At 37.0% G+C, this 20,819-nt stretch overlaps 1 protein-coding gene across 1 annotated transcript in view; it reads left to right on the top strand.

Moving 5' to 3' along the window:
• Positions 1-20,819, top strand: part of SEMA3E (semaphorin 3E) — a 132,937-nt gene that overhangs the window by 63,090 nt on the left and 49,028 nt on the right. Inside the window, exons 2-4 of the mRNA XM_048301900.1 lie at positions 5,802-5,962; positions 13,566-13,625; positions 18,258-18,377. Coding sequence (XP_048157857.1) covers positions 5,802-5,962; positions 13,566-13,625; positions 18,258-18,377 — 341 coding nt within the window. The remainder of the gene's footprint in view (positions 1-5,801; positions 5,963-13,565; positions 13,626-18,257; positions 18,378-20,819) is intronic.

The following is a 20,819-nucleotide window of genomic DNA, read 5'->3' as shown; positions in this document are numbered from 1 at the left end:
ATTGCTAATCTCATTCAGCAGCATTGGGATTTTTAGGAGAATTTTAGTCTCTAATGGCTTTTTTCCCAGGGAAGAAATCTTGTGCCTCCTGCTACTAATTTTATACAGTTAGAGGTCTTAACCTTGTCAGAAAGATTCAACCACTTGTAAGTTTATATTTTGTCCTTGTGATGGATAACTCTTAAGAGTACCCTTGCATAGACATTTGCCTTAAAGTACCAGTGTTTTAAAACAGAAGATACTTATATTTCCTGGTCTTACAATTGACCTGTAGTTCATAAGCTGTGTCACAGATATTTCAGGCTCTCCCCTATGTCTCTTTTTCATTTTTCCTTCTCTTTGCTTCTGTCCCTTTCTTGTCACATGTAAGCAGGTTTTGTTATCACTTGGCAGCAATACAGCAAAAAGCTAAATTAAATAAATTTACATAAGGTTGACTAAGTTCTTGTAAATCTTGTTCCACTGTAGTATCTATATTCCAGGACTATGCTTCTAATTTGAAGCATAAGATGTCCTTCAGGTGCTCACATTACCTAGACTTTTTATCAGTGGCCTTTTACATTATTGATGGGGGCAGAAGGCAGCCCCAGTCATTAGCTCTTCCTGTAAGGCAGCACTGAAACATCCACCTTATGTGGACTCATTTGTCAGTGCCCTGCATCTGGAAAACATCTTTGCCAGAAGAGTGATCTGCAGCATGAAGTAGTGTGGGAGGTGAGACTATATTTCTGAAGAATTTAAAAGGGGAGCCAAAGATTTTTATGAGGGCAAAAAAGGGCAAAGGCTTGTGCAGTAGCGATGATGTAATGCTATGAAGAATGGAGTAGAGCAACAGCAGCTTTGTCACTCCCTAAGAAAAATAAGAAAGATTAAAAATTTGCATTGATATTTGTCTATATTCAAGGTCCAAATTGATATATTACTCAAAATGTGATTAAATTCTAAAACATGTTATAAATGAAATGTCACTATACTCTGGTTGCTGTGGAGCAGCATTGAGATTTTTGCATTTAATGTTCTAAGCATATTTAAGTTATCAATCACTTATAGTTAAAAAATATTGAAATAAAAGTCGGGTGACAATTTTTTTTCTCCCCAAACAAATAGAAGAATTTCTAATAGAAGAAATGGCTGCTCTAAAGTAATCTTAGAAGTAAGAATTATATACTGCTCATTAAAATATCTAAGAAAATGGCTATTAGGAATATAATTAACATTGTTAGACCAATGTATAACAGAATCCATTTTGTCAAACAGGATACAGTATGAATACGTTCACCAAAGTAGTTATGCAATAAGAGAAAGTGTGGTAAGCAAGATCCATCTGAATATTTTCCAGAAAGCTCTGGCAGACAGATAGCAAACCATCAGGTTTGTTCTCAGCTTTTAAAACAGTAAGAAATAAGATTTGTTCTCTTACGAAATGTAGTTTAGCAGTCCAGACTTGCTTTAAAGCTTTCACAGGTAAAGTGAAGTGTCATATAGGAGTATGTAAATATTGAAGCAGTCTTTCCTTTGTTGATTAAAATGCTGTTTGTACTGCAGTGGTGTGGGTTTAGTTATGGTCTTGAGTCTTTAGATTAAAATGGCAAAGCAGTATAGCACAAAAGATAACATTTTCTCAAATTTATGGGTCAGTACTCCAGAAGATTTGGTTTACCAAAAGATAACAGTAGGAAAACTCTTTTCTCTTTTTTTTCTGTGTGTTGAGCACTAGCAATATATTCCCTGTGAATAATTCATCCCCTGTGTCTCTGGCTTTTTACTTCTTTACACAAGATCTTTACAGAAAAAGGACTTTTTTTTCCTTTGTCACAGAAATCTTTAGAAACTCAGTAAAAGGAAGGGCTCTGCTCAACTGAAGCCCTTAGTCACTCCCACATGAGGAAGAAGCCAAGGATTTCTAGCTGGAACAGTTTGTAAAGTTTATCCACTAACTGTTTAATATAAAATGCATAGACTATCTTGAGCAGCAGAGCCAGAACTTCTTTCCCAGAAGAGCAATTTAACTATGAAATTAGAGTACAACTTCTTGTTCACTCTTTCTGAGTCTTAAATATTTTGTTGCACAGCTTCAACAGGAAATGGAGAAAACGTCCATCCTTCCCTACCAATCCAGTAGCTAATAACTTGTGATTAGACCTCTTTATGGTAGAGGAAGATCTGAGTTTCAAGCCATTTAGAAAAGGAAATTGAAGTCATGTCTGCTATTCCTTAGCTGACCAATTTAGCCATTAGAATATTTTAAAAATGTTAGGCAGCACTGTTTTTTCTTTTGTTGAAGAAAATTGCACTTGCACCTGATCTTGTAAGTGTGCTAGATGTGTCCAGCATAAATGTGGACATTAAATCCTAGTATTAGGTAGAGGAACAACCTCTCTTTGGGTTATGCTCAAGTCTAGACATGGTCTAGAAATTAATTTTTTAATTAAAGGGTATCAGAATGGCCAGCAGCACAACTCTTGACACCTCAAGGAATCCGTATTTACAAGGTGACTCTTGTGAGCATAAGTTTCTTCAAAGTAACTGAAATTAGATTTTGGGGAAAGTTGCTTAAAAGTTTGAATTCAAGGGCCTCACTCCCAATTGTGTTGTGATTTCAATGACCGAGTGCAACTCAGCACTCCAAGTGCAGTGATCCATGTGTCCAGCCCTGGGGGCCCCCACATAAGAAGGATGTGGACCTGTTGGAGCAGAGGAGGCCACAAAGATGATCAGAGGACTGGAGCACTTCTAGAATGAAGACAGGCTGAGAGAGCTGGGATTACTTAGCCTGGAGAAGAAAAGGCTTTAGGAAGAACTTACAGCAGCTTTCATTGTCTAAAGGGGTTACAAGAGAGCTGGAAAGAAACTTTGTAGAAGGGCATATGGTGATAGAACAAGGGGTAATGGCTCTAAACTGCAAGAGCATAGGCTGAGATTAGATACTAAACATTTTTTACTGTGAGGGTGTGGAGACACCGGCACGAGTTGTCCAGAGAAGATGTGGGTGTCCCTGCCTAGAAGTGTTCAACGCCAGGCTGGACAGAGCTTGGAGCAACCTGGTCTAGTGGAAGATGACCCTGCCCATGGCAGGGGGGTTGGAACCAGATGATCTTTAAGGTCCTTTCCAACTCAAGCCATTCCATGATTCTACAAACTAACAATGCCCTTGTGTGAGTGTGAAGGCTGTTCTGTGTCTGGAGGCAGCAGGAGCAGCAGCTTCTCTTCTGGAAGCAGTACAGCTGCATTCCTGCAGTGCCACATTGAAGCCAACCAGCTTTGCTGAAGGGGCACAGCACTACATGAATGTTGTTCTACTGCTTCAGAACCTGTGTCATTTACATCAAACCACACCACGGTGAGATTCACTTACCTAGAAATGACAGGCTTCTAGAACCATTTTAGACTCCCAGATATACCACTCATTCTCCAGGCATTCAGGAGGTGTTGCATTCTATTTGCTTGCACTGTCCTAATATCTCACATATCCAAAAATGTATGGAAATCCTACTACCTTTCAAAGGATCTACATAATACTGCTACATTGGTGTTTCAGTACAAAATCACTCTCCAAACCCAACTGCTTGTTGTTTTCCAGCCCTTTCAGATGTCAGCTTCACTTCTATTCTCATCTCTACCCCCACAGCAAAACCGTGTCAGTGTAGGTTGCTGGATGTAGTCTTAGAAACATCTCTTTTTACAAGTTTGATCTTGAAAGATGTTTAATATTCTCAACTTCCATTTAAGACAATAATATTCACAGGTGTGCTTTGCAGGACTGAGTCTTATATGAGCAGTTACCAGTTTATGTGATCAGGTAGAGGACATCAGTATGAGAACACATGAGTCATATCTCTGATCCATGTAAAGAAATATTGTCTCATTTATGAGCAATTTGCCTTCAGGACAACATGAAAATAAATCAAGGGAAGCTACCACAGTAATCTTTTGTGGCTTGTATATAACTAGAATTTAAAATGCAATTCTTTTCACTTCAAGACTGATTAAAAAATAAAATATATTGAATGTTTTATATTCTTGCAAATAAGAAGTGGCTTTATTTAGGACCAAAAGTGTATTTCTAGCTCAGCTTTCATTTCATTTCTAATCTGTTCAGAAACAAGCGATGTTCTTCCAAAACAGCAATCTGCTCATTTGCTTGGAGAGAGCAAGCTTTGAAAGTGCCATTTCCACATTGCTGTGCAGCTATGTTCTGGGTGTATCTCTGTCAAAAAATGTGTATCTATCCACTGGTTAGTATGCAATGCTTAGACAAAAAACTCCTGTTCATCATGATGTTCCTCTCTGTGAGTTTTTCCATTTGTTAAGTGAAGCCAGTCACACACAGGTACAACTATTTAATACATTCTGTTTGAAGATCACTCAAGAAAGGCATCATATGTGAGACTGAATTTTTACTATGACTCCTTTGATGTAAATTTTATCATCTAAGGAAACAGCTTTCAGAAACTAGTTACTTTCAGCCTCTGTTGACCTGAACTAATCCTACCTAGTAAATGGAGCAAAACATATTTATCCTATTACTGATTTTAATTAATCATCACACACAAAATATACTTAATAATTTAAAATTAATAGAAATTGTGCCAATTTTTAAAATTAAATTAATGTCCTTTTGGAATGTTAAATTTCTTGCTTACAGAACATCAGCTGTGGTCTCTGTGTTGCTGTCAAGGTGCAGCATGGACAAATGAACATAACTGCTGGTGTGGCATGTGAGCAGGACCCTCCAAACTGCATAGGGGCTCATTTGTCTTCTCCAGCTCTGGGACAATCCCACTTCTTCCAGCATCAGCTGCTGGGCCACATCCAAACAATTGAAAAAGTTATGTGAGGATAAGCATATTTAGTTACTTTTACCAAAAGTGATTTCTTCAAAATAAAACAATTTGCCACAGTACAGACATAAGAACATAGTTGCTTTCCCCCAGTTCAACCTCTGTCATTTTGGAGGGAGTCTGAGGGTACTCTCTGTAATGGCTCCTTTTGAGGCTTCTCAACAGCAAAATGGTTTTCAACCTCTCTGACCTGCTGCAAGCCAGGCTGTGCTCTGCACCACAGAGCAGAAAGATCCCCATGCTTGCCTCTTCTTTCCTGAGGCCTGAATCCAAGTTTCTGCAACACTACCCAGAATGAACTTACTTTTCTCTGTGGGACTGACTTTAGCTTGGATCATCTACAGTTAAGCCTCAGATTCCCATATCAGGTCAGTGCATTTCTTGACAAAATCAGTGTCAGAAAACTATTCTTATGCATTTCACAGATTTCATACTGTTTTCACTGAATTTAGAGGCAATATTTTCAGTAAACTGAGTGAAGAAAGTGCTGGGATTAAAACCCACAATGCCATCATCCTAAAAATACAAACCCAGGTAAATATTGTGTGTACACTGAAAATCTGTAGTTTGACATGTTTCAAAGACAAGGACATAATTTCCAGCTCTTTTTTTTTCAATTTCCATTAATTCATTCATTTTTTTGCCCATTTGCAGCTATTGTTCTAAGTACTTTTTCCTTTTCAGAAAATATCCAGGAGCAAAATAATTTGCATCCCTCCCCATCTCATATTTTGAGCATAAAGATTATGATGTAAAAATTCAGAGACAAACCTCCTGGAGAACTGGTTTAATTTGAAAATTGCTCTCAGGTGTTTTGTGTCTCTTTCTTACTCAAAGATTATATGATTAGCATTTTAATGTCCCACAACTTCTCGTCCAGTTCCCTAGGAGGATATGAAAATGAAGCCATGAAAGCTAAGCTGTTTGGTATTTATTATGACCACTCTGATTGTATTTCAGAGCTCTGGGATTTAAACAGGACGTCAGTCTTTCATAGCCCGTTTGGATATCTTGGACTTCATATAATGCTGCTGGATGAGTATCAAGAGCGACTGTTCGTGGGAGGAAGAGACCTCTTGTATTCCCTCAGTTTGGATCGAATCAGTGACAACTACCGAGAGGTGGAGTAAAAAGTTATATATATATATTTTTATATATATTAGTCACTTCATGTCATAACATGTAGCACAGGATATCAGAACTTGCATGAAGGAAGTAATGGAGTTTTTGTAGGTGTTTTGTGCATGAACTTTAAAGCCATGTTTATATTTAAGACAAATACACTAATTGCCATTTTTCCCCCCTCTTCATCCATAAAGGCTCACTCTGGGTGAAGAGACTTGGAGGTCGTATAGCTATTTCTCACTGAATTTCAGCATAGACACAGATGTTTAGAGCATCTCACACTCGCAGACATCTGATTTCTGCATCTCCACTATATTATTGAGGACTAAAATCTCTCTGGTATTTTGGGGAAGTTTCAGAAGAGAAAATATTAAGGAAAAAAATCAGCATGTAAACTATAAGAACCTTACAACAGCAGCATAAACCTTGCAGCTATTTTTCCTAGTCTTCTTAGAAACTGAATTTTGCATTGGTTTGAGCCAGATGTGCTATTAAGTAATGACTGAAAGTGCCATTTGAAGGCTGAGCCGTGGTCTCAGAGAGAAAGGTGGGTTAAGTCATAATCCTACCAGAGAACTCAGTACATTTTAGAAACCACACATGACTGGCAAACTGACAACTGGAGAGGCTGGAGTTTGAGCTGATGTGAGCCTTGGATTCCTAACTCACTTCTGCCCTTGGAAGCTAGAACTGGAAACATACAGTTGTAAGGGAAGCTGACAGGAGCATTGTTCCTGCCTCAACCATTTTGACTGCAGATAAATGATCTCTTGAAATATTTCAGTGTTTTCATTATCTACTTTTTAAAATTTTTCCAATGTGTTTTGATATGTTTTCATTTTTTTTGCAAATTAATAAATGGAATGAAAAGCAAGTAAAATAAAATAAAGTCCTTTTGGAGAAATATTTTTGTTGATGCCTATACTTCACTGACCACTGATGTCTCAAAATCTTTTCTTTCTTCCACCTTGCTAAAAGTGAATATCATTATTCTCATGTCAACACCCTGGCCACCTTTACCATAAGCCTTCTTTCTTATCTCCAAGCACAATTAGCATGTTCCACTACTATGAACAGATAAAATATACTTTATTCTTTTTATAAACATTTGGGTATATCGGTCCTAGATAAGAGGACATGAATGTACTCAGAGAGGGTATTTGAGAATTTATCTATATTAAAAAAAATCAAAACAAAACATAATTTGATTCCTCAGGGAGCAAATTTACATATTGAGATTTGTTCCTCAACAGTCAGATATGAGTTAACTCCTTTTCACTTTGATACAAACTATTAATATCCTGTGACAAGATATTAGAGCTCAGGGAAATGAAAACATTTAGGTAGCATTTGTTTCTATAAAATAAGCTTTTTCCCGCCTCTCTTCTTCCCCATTTGGCAGTAAATCTGTGAGGAAAGATGGCAGGACAGAGCACTCCATGCTTCTGTCCAACTACTATCATCCCATCTGGACACACTCAAAGTTCATTGCTCCCTTTCTTGTTTTTAAGTGGAATATCAGCCATTTACTCTGAAACTATATTCTCTGTCTGGAGACCTGTATAGAGAGTATGGCAAACTGGTGAAAACTCTTCTTGCGGTTTTTTTATGCAAAAGATGAGAAACTGGAATAAATGAAGCTTGTCCTGGTATGTTTAGAAACATGATCTCACTGGGACTTAGCTCCCTTGAATACAAATATCATGAGCTTTTTATCTTTTTTCTCGGTGTTCACTAGCGCAGATCTCATTCAGGGATAGTTAAGGAAAGTGTGATCATCCTACAGCACTTCCAGCAAAAGTGTGGAATGAGACATTTCTTCAGCTTAATTGCTGAGATACATTAGAGAAAGTTCCTGGAGTTGAGAGACTAGTTGATTAATTATTACCAAAGTTCTTAATTAAGCTATCTTTAACTGTGTGTTGGTTAGTCTTTGACCTTTGCTTTTAGACTGAAGAGTTTAGCTTAATTAATCTAAACTAGAAGTTGCAGTCCAGTGAAAGCATATGAGTTCACGCAAATTCCTGGGTTTTATTATCTCTCTGGTAACCAGGATGACTCACTAGCTGCAAAAGAGAGGTTTCATGAAATTTTGGGCAGATTCATATTGATCTTCATCCTCTGTGTCCCAGAAAACAGCTTATGTCTTTTAATTCAGTCATCCCTTTCTCAACAATTTGGAATATTAATATGCCTTCTAAAAACCAAACTGAAATCCATTCCCAATTGGAGACTTTATGCCTTTTGCTGTAAAATGACCAGATAATTCAGTCCTAGCCAGCATATTAGAAGTTATCCCAAAGAAAAACAACTAAATGCTCAGTGGACATAAAATGCTTTTGCATAGAGACCTGTTGACTGCCAAAGTAATCCAACATTTCCAAAAAACTTGTGATGCATATGAGGTATGCCTCCTATAAATCTGTATTTAATAGACTGCGTATTTTCTTCTGGTTCAATTCTTTTCAGCTTTTAAATACAATGCAACACTATGAAGGGTGGATTATAGCTTTTTCATGTAAGCTAATGGCTGTTTATATATATCTCTACCATATTATTTAAAGCACATTTTATCCTAACCAATTTTCATATAGAATAAAAAAAGACCTAAAAAAAAGGGGGAGAAAACCTTCAGGGAAGAGTACTACTGCTGTCATTCTTGCATTGGTGGGGAAATCCAGACATCTGGGTTGAGCTCTCAACTGTGGCACAAACCTTCCATGTCATCTTGGACAGCGACTGACTCTCACTTCTCTGTGTGTCAAATTATGTTTCTTTTGCCTACATTGCTCTTTGTATCTCTCATTTAACACATGCAGAATGGATTATACTCTTGCTTAGAGTATTTAACACATATTGCTACAAGTTTTTGAAAAGGTTACTTAGATGTCATTTCTATGTGAAGACTGCCCTAACACTAAGAGCAGCAAGACTGAGGGAGAATATGAAATGTGGATATCAGTGTTTACAGGGAATTAGAGCCATATAAGCACTTAAAACCTTGTGTAAAGCCAAAGTTTTGTAGGCACATTCCACTTAACCTTTGCTTTCCCTAAGACCTCATTCCCTTTGACACCATCTTTGGAATAAAACCTTACACATATTTGAAATTTGATCCAAAGCCTTAAAGGCTTGTAGTGACCTAACAGACTGATAGAGAACTTTTTTTGGTATCTGGTGCCAAATTTGTTTTTAAAAACATTGCAGTTCATTGTAATTGGTGACAGTGAGGATCTTTGTTAACAGCAAACTTGAATCAGTGCCAGTGACTCATCACCACTGGTCCCCCTGCATAGAGAAGGGGGACCTTCGGTCCTACTTTTCGTCCTGTGTTGGAGTGAAAATAAACTGCTCTTCCTATTTGCCCACAAATTCCTTGCAGATTGCTCTGCTTCAAAGCCCTTATGAAGGTCTGAGTCTGAAAAGAAAGCTTCCCACTTCTGTAAATGAGCTTGTGCAGGCAGATTGCAATTTTGCTGTTTCTCACCTAGTGTGAGACGGCTCCAGATTTGGTTTTATATCTCTGCTGTAATAAACTGTAGAGACCTCATCATATATCTTGCCTCTAGTAAAGCTCTACTTCCACTCCAGAGCTGGCTGAACACAAGTCTGCAACAGCAGGGCTTACTTATGTCTTCTCTGAATACTGTGTAGGAATGTGCACAAATGTAAACTGAAATAAGAAGCACAGAATTTAGTGAGTTTGGTTATCCATTGGAGTAACATTCCAAGAGGGAAGGTGGCTATGTATTTGTTGATAAATATATATAATATCCAGTCATCAGCAGATATTTTTAAAGAATTTGTGCTTCAGCCAAACACAAGTTATCGGTTAATTAAGCATTATTTATTGATTTAAACTGGGGACAGGGTGGCTGAATTGCTTAATTGCTCTGTCATACACTAGAGTTCAGACTAGATCACACAGTAGCCTATTTTGGCCTGAAGTGCTACAAAGCTCATATGATTTCTTTAAATTAATTTTCAGTAGAGATACCATCCTGTTTTTTAAGGTTAGTGGCTGAATAGAGAGGATGTCTGGAGAAACTAATTATCATTCCAGATCCAATTAAAGTTTCCCCCATACCTGTACTACCTTGCAACTTCATTTTTCCCCATGACGAATATATTTAAAAATATCTTTTACCTGTCTTTTAAATACAGTGCTAAAGTTACATCATCCAGGTCTCAAGGATGAGAATACTATTATGCAAGATGAGAAAACATCAGTAAACAAGCAATTTAAAAATTTAATTCACAGTAACCTGAAGGGGTAAAAATTTTGAAAAATTATGTCCAAGCCAATAGATATGTCAAGCCTTCAGCCCAGTGAAATGTATGCTATTACAGCTTAAATACCCAGGAAGATTTCCCAAAAATTCTTATTGATAGCTTGCCAAACCATTGTAATGCTGGCAGAGAATCAATTAAAAATTAAGTCTGGTAACTGTCACACGTCTAAAGCATAAACATCAGGAAAAGTAATACATGGCAGGTTCAAGACTATCATTGCAGCTGATTAATATTTGGATTTTCAAGCAGTGCAAACACATCCTATGTCATGCTAATTTGGAATTTGCTATGATAGCAAAATCTGACATGCAGAGAATTTTTTTTAGTCTCCATTATAAAATACTCTTGAAGAGATTAAAATCTTAATGCTTATTTATGTTAAAACTCAGAAGCCTCACAAGAGTTTTGAGTCTCAAAAAGTAATTTGTGGATAGAAAACCTTCTTCAGGATTTATATATCTATTACTGGAGTTATAATTCAGACCCACGTACTTCAGGCAACTAACATGGACTTGCCTTAGAAGTAGGTAATTTGCTATGAGCATCTAAGGTAGATTCCTATGCTGCAGCACAGCCTCTGAATCTGCCCTTCTACTCTCTTTTGAGAGCCCAGCTGGAGTACTATGTCCAGCTTTGGGTTCCCCTGTGTAAGAAAGATGGGAACCTGATGGAGCAGGTCCAGAGGAGGGCCACAAAAGTAGTCAGAGGGTTGGAACAGCTCTCCTATGAAGACAGGCTGGGAAAATTGGGGTTCAACCTGAAGAAGAGAAAGCTCTAGGGAAACCTTATGTTGGCATTTCAATTTGTAAAGGGGCCTTATAAGAAAGACAGAGAGTTTTATCAGGACATGTAGTGACAGGAAAAGAGACAGAGGTTTTAAAATGAGAGTGTAGATTTAGGGTAAATACTAGGAAGACCTTCTTAACTATGAGAGTGGTGAGACCCTGGAACAGGTTGCCCATAGAAGCTGTGAATGCTCCATCCATGGAACTGGTCAAGGTCAGGCTGGATGGGGCTTTGAGAAACATTAGCTAGTGAAAGATGATCCTGACTATTGGTTAGTTACCAATAGCTGCTGGTTACCAATAGCTGCTGGTTACACTAGTTGGTCTTTAAGGGTCCCTTCCTACCCAAACCATTCTGCAACTCTATGATTTATTCTGTGCCAAGAACCAAATTCACGTAGCTCTACTGCAGCTGCTTTCTGACATCCCAGAAAAAGCAGGGGCACTGGGTTACCTCTTTGGCTTTTTTCTCTTAATTCTGTATATGTATTTAATTCAGTATATCTTAAGTGGAAAATGTATATACAAAGTATTTTCAATAGCACTGGGACTAAGTCTCCAAATACAAAAATAATCAGCTACACGCAGTGTATTTAATATCAGGTTACAGAGTGAAGTGTTTTATTCCCTCTGTGGTTTCTCTGTTCCTAACAGCCACCTACACCTGGTGTGGGCAATAGCTCTCATTTTAACCTGCTAGTTAGAACACGTCTTGGGGAAGTGAAAGCTGTAGCTTCATACTTTTAGCCTCGAGAGATCCTGGAGATGTCACAACTTCTAGGTTTTTGGGTTAAGGACAAGCTTAACCCAAGATTCATTCAATTCCTGACCATTGACTAAAATAAGTTACTGTGGACCCCGAGTTATGCAGCGAATGAAGCAGGAATGGTCTGACCAGGATGACTAGATGACTGCCCTTATGGGAGTTCAGCAGAGTTCAGGTACCTTTCCAGACTATACAGCAGCAATGCAGAGACTAGATGAGAGTTTTGATCATTCATAGATGATTATAAAACCATCTGACTGAAAACAGATATTCTGATTAACATGGATTTAAATGGTGTGAGCCCAACACACTACCAAGGTACTACTGACTCATGCTCAGCTTGCCACTGACCAGGACCCCCGGTCCCTGTCTGCAACTGCTCTCCAGCCTCTCATTCCCTGATCTATACACACTACTGGGGTTGCACTGTCCCAGGTGCAGAATCCAGCACTTGCCCTTGTTAAACTTGATACAGCTGGTGATTGTCCAGCCCCCTGATTTATCCTGGTCTCTCTGCAGGGCCTCTCTGCCCTCCAGAGAGTCAGCAGCTCCTCCCAGCTTAGTGTCGTTGGCAAATTTACTCAGTATTCCTTTGAGATCCACGTCCAAGTCGTTAATGAAGACACTGAAGAGAACTGAGCCTTTTTCTTTAAAGCCCTAGGCATCTAGGAGTCATAATTTATCCCCACTTTTCTTGCAATTAACTTTTCTAATAATTTATCCACAGATTTTCTGAGACTTGAATTATTTCAAGAAAACTAAGATAGTTCAATTAACCAAAAAAAAAAAAAAAGGAAGAAAAAAGCCTAGCAAATAAACTTAATTTTAAAATGTTTTCCAGACAAAAAAAAATTTGTGATTGGATTATTGACAAAAATGCCTTGATGATGACATCAGTTTTTTGATATTTACTTGGTTTCAGCCAAGCCTGATATCACTGACATGAACATGTTTTTGTTTTCACTTTTAAATGTCCTAAGAAATTAAGTAATCATTCCAGTGTGCTCAGTCATTGTTTAATATTGTTTTCATCCAAACAAATCACACATCTGTAATGAAACATAAACGTTGTATAGTAGGTAGCTGAAAAAAACCTCACTTGTGTAATTTGGCTTCATGTCTAGGAACTGACTGTGAAGAGCTGATCCTACTCCCATGAGGGTGGTTGCTGACCCTTATTAGCTTCACTGCAAATCATTTGCTTTCCTAAGTGTTACTTAAAGCAGGAAATCACTAGTTAAAAATTAATAACTATATTGAAAATCCCTGACAATTTAGCATAGATGTTTCTACCGAATTTATATAAAATGTTCCTTACATTATCTTCCTTTAAATTCTGTTGATTACTAATAAGTTTGGTGAGCTACCCTAATCAAGACAGTTCTGTTCAAACAAAGGAGAGACTGAAGGTCTTTTCTCCTGGGGAAGGCAAGGCTCAGGGGAAACTCCTCACAGTGTTGCAGTACTTGAGTACTTAAATGGCATCTCAAAGAGGACAGAGGCTCTCCCCTCACAAGCAGCCAGGGACATGGTGGAGTTTCTGTCTCTGGAGGCTCTAAAGATGTGTGGGACAGAGTGATAATCTCATCTAGGCTCCCATTCCCACCTAGGGCTGGACCAGATGGTCTTTTGAGGTACCTTCCAACCTGGGCTGTTCTATGATTTTGTACTTCTGTTCTGAGAATCTCTCACATGAGAAATAGTGGAAAAGCTGCAGACTGCCAATTAAATTATTTTCTTGTTTTTTTTCCTCAGATCCATTGGCCTAGTACACCTCTGCAGACAGAAGAATGCATAATTAAAGGAAGAGATGCTGTAAGTATCACTAATTACAGAGCAAATATACGTTAATTATACCAGTGGCTGGTCCAAAACAAGGATTCAGGCATCCCTAACTTGAGAGAGATTAAAGCAAAGATCTAAATTTAAGTGTTGCAGGTTAAAAACATGTCACTACTGTGAACACACTAAATTATTAATTTAATTGCTCTTTAAACCAGCTTGTAAACAGGCAATGAATACTTTTGATCATCTGAACTTTCTTTTCATTCTTTTTCTGGTGCTGTCAAAGAACATACCTTAATAATTCACCTTTTCCATTTCTATTTCCTCTTCTTTTTGTCCACATGGATTATCTTGTCCATTTTCACATTCTCTAGAATACATTCAGAAAAGCAGTTGCATTATTAATAATTATAAAATACACTGTAATATATACTGTCCTATAGCTTTTGTGTTATATTAATAAAAACACTCTGTTTTAATGAACCTCAGAACTGTTCTGTTCTTGTGATTCAGTGCCCTGACTGTAATCAGTTCCTGGGAAAAGACCTGAAAGCTCACTGACACACAGCAGCTGATATCATTGGCAGCACAGGATGAAAGTTCTTCTGGATGGGAGGTCTCTTTAGTTTTGCAGTGCACCAAGCTCATTATCTGCACCTCATAAACACACAGCGAGTACAACACCTAATAAATCCCACAGCTGAGAGAGCTCACACTGAACCAAAGGATCTGAAAACTATGATAGTTTTACAGCAACAGTGACAGGAATGTAGGACATGGAAGGGCACATACAAGCTTTTCCCACAAACCCAGCAAACAGCAGCCTTGATGATAACCACAGTATATTCCAAATAAGATTAGGAAGTTATAAAGATTTCTTCTGAAGTAAAAACTTGAGAACTGTCCACATTGAGGGACTGGAAGCAGATTGGAAAGTAGTAATACTAATAATAATAATAATAATAATAATAATAATAGTAATGACAATAAAACCCCACCTCTTTAAACTCACCTGGCTTAGAACTGATCCTTTCTGAAGATTCTTAAGAGTTCATTGCAGTTTTTCGGGTTAATTTTGTATGCTTGATAATTTTAGATGGCTTTGGTTGAAAACGGCAGTGGCTAAACTTTATGGTCATATTAAATGAACCCCAAACCTAAATTATTTGGCCTTTATTTAATAGTACCTTTCAGCATAAGCTGTTATTAGTTAAAGATGTACAATCTTTCCTTCATCACTACATATTTTCTGATGCTCTGACAATATTTTTTTGGTTAAATAAATACAGAAATAGGTACTGTTGTTTCAAAGCAAAGATAGCCCCCTCAGACTCATCTTTCCCTAAAACTCAAAACCTTTTTGCAATCCAGTTTGTTATTATAAGTCCTGAAATTTGCATTGTATGAATGTGATAATTTAAAGAACTTAATGTGTTCCCCACATTTCTCTGCACCATGAAAGTTTGGTGTAACTACTATTTTTATAGAAAAAACCAGAACTTTTAAATAATCACAAGATTCCGGAAGTGGACTATTTAAAAAAAAATACATTAAAATTTTAAAAGCTGGGAATATTGCATTACTAAACAATATTCTGATCCTCACATGAGACTTAATTATGGATGGACTATGTGGACGAGTAACACTAATTAATATCAGGGAAACCTTAGTAATTTTCATCAGTATGCTCAGTATCAGTAAGATATATTGCTCAAACTGAAAGGAATCTAAATTAGAATCAAAAACTATCCTACTAATTTTCTTTTCACCTTCATTCTTTGAAGCCATAAACCAATATTGACTTAATAGCACAATGCCTTAAAATCAGCCCTTTGTCAATTTTAGGTTCTTAATGCTATTTTTCACACTACAAACTCACCGAAAAATATTGCTCTATTTCAAACTTTTTTTGCTTATTTCCATGCTATTTCTTTTTTTATTTTCCTTTGCAAAAGATCTGTTATTCAAGGCATAATTATTAAGTAGAACTGATAATATTGTAATAAGCTTCTCAGCATTGAAATACTTCAGGTGTACTCTGCTGCCTCTTTCTATATAACAGAAGAGACCACTTTTATGAGCTTGTATAACCTTAAAAGTTATCAGTTCATGTTGTAGCAGTAAAACTGCAAGTATTGTAGTCATAAACAGTTTCAGAGCTTGTAACAGTCTTCATAGGACAGTTAAAAAAGGCTTGTCTTAACAACACATGCATACTCTTAAAATAAGGCTATGCTTTTCTGATTCGAGTGAAGCCAAGGAAAAAAAATCCTTCAGCTGTCATCCTGTGTGCCAGGAATCCCACCTGTTAGCCTGTGGTGTGAGAGCTTTCAATTACTCTGAATTACTTTATCAGAATTGGACATCGTTCAGATAAAAAATCAGATTCTGTAGAGATGACTAACTCCTCCACACTGAGAAGTTTCGGATAAATAAAATTCCACAGATCTATTAATATATCTATGGAGCATCCTAAAGACAGCCCTTATATTTAATTAATTGATATAGTGTAAAGAAGTCTTATTTCAAAGTCCCCTTGGATGATGCATCTCCTCCCTGCTCTGTGTACAGTACATTATTAGTAGGGTTAGCAGCAATGCCTTGTTGCCTGACACTTCCCAGAACAGCACCTTTTGTCATCTGTTTATAAATGATCGAGTCTAGCCATTTGGAATTAGTTTTTTTCTATATTTGGTATCTTCCTCATCCTAGGGTTTTTTTGCAGAATTTTTCAGGCATTCCTACAAAGGCATGCAGGAGAAAAAAAAGTGTAGATTTTTCCCATTTAAAAAAATCTTAAATCCCTAAAATGATTTTGGCACAAAGATCAAGAGCTGAAGGCATATGTGGATAAAAAAGGAAATAATGGAGTAAAGAACAGACCACCACTGAGAGGAAACAGAGGGAGTAAGTCAGGAAGATCAGGAAGGTCATTCTTGGAGGAGAGGGAGAATCAGGAAGAGCACCAGTGCCCATCTATTCAAAAACTGCATGGCATCATAAAATTCCTATGGAATATCACTTTGCTACCACCAGTCAGCAAATATTTGGGAAATGAACATACAAATGGGACACCTCTGTCACTGAGTGCTGATGCATGCAGGGAGGATCACATCCTACTAATTTCAACCCATTCCTCTCTCAATTTGTCTGACTTAATATTTTTATTTGCTTAAAAAAAAAAAGAAAAAAAAAGAAAAAAATTAGTTACAAATCAAGAAATTCCAAAAGTAAGATATTAAAAAATTGATTTTTCCTTTGTGTATACATAATATTTAATTACACAACAGGTTACCTCCTGTTGTTTAAATACATTTCTTACTTCTATGAATTAGCATGTTATCTTAAGGATGAACAGTTAAGGAGAATCAGGTAGCAAAGGAGATTTCTTTCCTTTTTTGTCTGCTGGAGCATTTGGAAGACTTGCACTGAATGATTTAAGGATTTGAAGAAAGAAGAAAGATGGTTTCTTAGTTTTGAACATAATGTAGATTTGCAAGTGTTGAATTCTGCCCATGGATCCTCTGCAGACTCCTCCTCTTTGACCTTAAGTTTTTGCAGCTGGTTAATAAGACCCAGGATTGTTCTCACACAAACATGGCAGTCCAATAGTAAGAGTAGTCAACAGTGAAGAAGAGGAAATTTTCCAAAAAGGAAATTCCTCCACTCTGTTTTACATGCTCGTTTTAGGATTGTATTAATTGCCTTTTGGAGATGTCTGGCCTACTTCACTGACTATTGAAAAAGCCTGTGAGAATTGCATAAATTACATGTCTAAACTCTAGAACAGCTAAAGTTAGCTCAGATTAATTCCATTTTTAATGTCTTAAACCTGGCATAACTCCTAAAGCTCAGTATTCCAAGTTACAGAAATGTTGAGCAATGAATTGAAATGTACAGTAATTTTGCTCCACACATAGAAACCATTGCAAAATATAAAATACTCTCTAAAATCAAATTGCAGGAGTCCCAAAATCAATGGATACTTTTATCTCACTGTCTTCATTTCTAGTTTAGCACAGTAATAATGACCCCATATCTCAAAGGGATGCTGGAAAATGTTTTAATTGTAATATTTATGAAGCTGCAAATACACTAATGAGTCCCAAAGTGTTGCCCTGGGGGAAATTAATATTTCTTCAAAGGAGTTTAAATAGTGGGAACTGACAAAGTATGTGTCTATACAATATAAAAAATATTGACTAGCTATTAATTATACAAGAAATTAATGGTGCAGTAAGAAAAAAGATATTTTTCTTGAGATAAAGTTTATTTAACTTGAGAGAGAACCCATTTGCTGACTATTCGCATTTTATGCTCTGAATCTTACATCTAGTTTATCTAATAATACTTACTAAAAGATCTATTCAGATTTGCAGAATATCTCCATGATTAAAGAAGCACAAATGTGTGTTTTTATAACTAAGCAACTCTTAATTGGTTAAGTATCTAAAATAAAATATGATCAATTAGGGCTCTAAACTTCCTTTTTTAATGTAAAAATTCCCACCCATGAAACTGATGGCACAGAGTTAGTAATATGAAGTGAAATAGAATAGAAAGATTCAATATAAGAACATCACCTAAGGGCACATAAGATACAAAAACCACCAAATAATTGAAAGCTAATATTTCCCTATGTTTATTTTTCATGTAAACTAGGATGAATGTGCAAATTATATCCGTGTCCTTCACCGATACAACAGGACCCATCTTCTGGCTTGTGGAACAGGAGCTTTTGATCCACTCTGTACTTTTATAAGAGCTGGACATCCATCAGAGGTAAGAAATTTGGTTTACAGTAGTGATTCTTTCAGTCTAGACTCCAGCAAAGCTTCTGTGGTTAAAAATAAATATTTAAGTTCAGTTGCTCACAGTTCTCATATGAACCAAACAATAGATATTTTTCCTGATGAAATGTAATGCTGGTCTAAAATTTAGTATGTGGTTAGAAAAAACTCACTAATATTTGAAAGTATATTCTGGAGAATTATGCAAAGAATCCAAAGACTTTTTCATCTGAGGCTTTTTGGTGTGCTTTTTACTAGATAAGCTGATATAGTAATTCTCAATAAAAATATTAAATTTTTGGGGAGGTTTTAGCTAAATCTGTAGGGGCTTTTTTTGGTTTTTTTAAAAAAATTAAATAATACATCATATATCAAAGTATGTGTTAGTTTGATGGGAGATGGAATCTCTTAACAAATCTTTGGTAAATTCGGCTTCTTTGTATTGGTCTTGTTCAGCAAGTGTATGTATGCTCCTTAATGGTGCTTATAGCTGAGTGAAACAGTACTGCAGAGACCAATGAATGGAACATATAATCAATACTGTGAATATATTTCTTATGCAAAAATAAAAATTGTCTAGACTTTTCAGAAATTGGGAACCTTTCTGTCTCAGCTACATCAGAACAGGTTAGAAGACTTAGCAGAAGTACCAACCTCTTATTTTAAATTAGCATGTAAGACTCTTTGGGCATTAAACCTAGGCTGCTGAAGGCACATGTGATGACAGCTTTAGCAATTGGACCAGGGATTCTTGGAAATGCACTTTGTGAAGTAGGACTTAATAGATGGAGGTGATGTATAGCCCAAAGATAAGATTGCTTTTTACTGGCAGGTGTCAGCAAGGGTTGCTGGTCAATGGTCTCATTTAGTTGGTTCACATGATGTCTCCTGGTAGAGCCGAGCACTTCTTATGGAGCTGATGCTAAAGCACCATCCAAGAGAATTCTTGCCTTCCCCTATGGCCTGGAGCTCTTGGCTTGAATAAATATTAATGTCAGATATGAAGTATTTAAAGTGTACTCATATAAATCAACTAAGGGATTTGCTTCAGCCAAATGTTTTTGATTAATCTTTTCTGAGTTACAATGCATTGTTTTGACAAAACAAACTAGAACAACATCACCAGAAGCAGCCTCCAAGGATCCAATCCATGCTGTGCACCTCCAGCTGCTGTCAAAGTAAGCATCTCAAAGTTAGGACTCCAGCACAGCACTTAGATTCGGAGTTGTATGCATCACAGAAACACACTCTCTTCTGAAATTAAGGAAGGAACTAGATAATAATCAGCTGGTTAATAAGACCCAGGATTGTTCTCACACAAATATGGCAGTCCAGTAAAAAGAGTAGTCAACATTGAAGAAGAGGAAATTTTCCAAAAAGGAATTTCCTCCTTAAAATAAGGCAAATTTGCATGTCTTCTTTGCTCCTCTCACAAACCTCCTGTTAGGCTTCCTGGTAAAGTTTGAAGGAATCAATGGCTGCTTATTTAGGAACACTGTTTTAGAAAGCATAAACAACAGACTAATAAAAATAGAAACCAACCACACAAAAAATGAGAAACAAGATATTTATAAGACTGTGTGGCCCATGAGCATCCCCTTATCTATCACTGTCCTTCCTCCCCTTATTTTTGTTTATTATTCTCCCTTGTCACACTGAGGTTCTAAAATCTTACCCACAGTGAAATCATGGGAAAATTTCCTCTTTTTTTGGCTGTGTAGACCAACAGGAAATTTATTTGCTACACTAATAAGTGGCTATACTATTTCCTGTTATCTGAAAAGCTGACCATCAGGATTAAAAAAGATAGGTGCCCTTTATACAGAAGGTTAAAAATAACACATGGTATGTGGTTGAGTGGGCAAACTGTAATCTTGCTTTCTTTGAGTGATGAAGACATGGTGTAACTGCAGGAAGTGAAAGGGCAAGATCCTTCAGAAAACTGCAGTTCAGTCTCTGCTGATTTATCTGGTCGGAGCATCCTCTTCCAAAAACATCCAATTACTGTCCCCTATTTCTTCCACCTCATCACTCTGGCCATTTTCTCACTGTCTGACTGTCGTGGAATGGACAGTAGCAAATGAAACAGGATTTAAAATATAACTATGCACCTCTGTACCTCAGCATGTCTAAGTAGCACAAGGTGTGTTTAAGGCTCATATACATTTGAAAAATGGCACTTCTCAGACATGTTGAGGTATAAAGTGTGGGATGCAGGAAAGGAGGGAGCCCTTATGACAAACTTCTGTGTATCCAGATACATAACTAACACAGCCTATGAAGGCAGATGCACACTTCCATATGGAATTATGAATCAGCAGTATCAGCATAGAAAAATACTTGCTCTGTGGTCAGGGACCTTAGCTAGAAGTTTCAGTAGTGCTCCCTGAGCTGATGGCAAAGGGAGGATGTGACCCTGTCAGTAAAAACTGCA

Source organism: Corvus hawaiiensis, chromosome 4 (assembly GCF_020740725.1).
Source record: "Corvus hawaiiensis isolate bCorHaw1 chromosome 4, bCorHaw1.pri.cur, whole genome shotgun sequence".
NCBI lineage: Eukaryota > Metazoa > Chordata > Aves > Passeriformes > Corvidae > Corvus > Corvus hawaiiensis.
The sequence above is the reverse complement of the archived record's forward strand: the minus strand, read 5'-3'. Positions and strand labels throughout refer to the sequence as shown.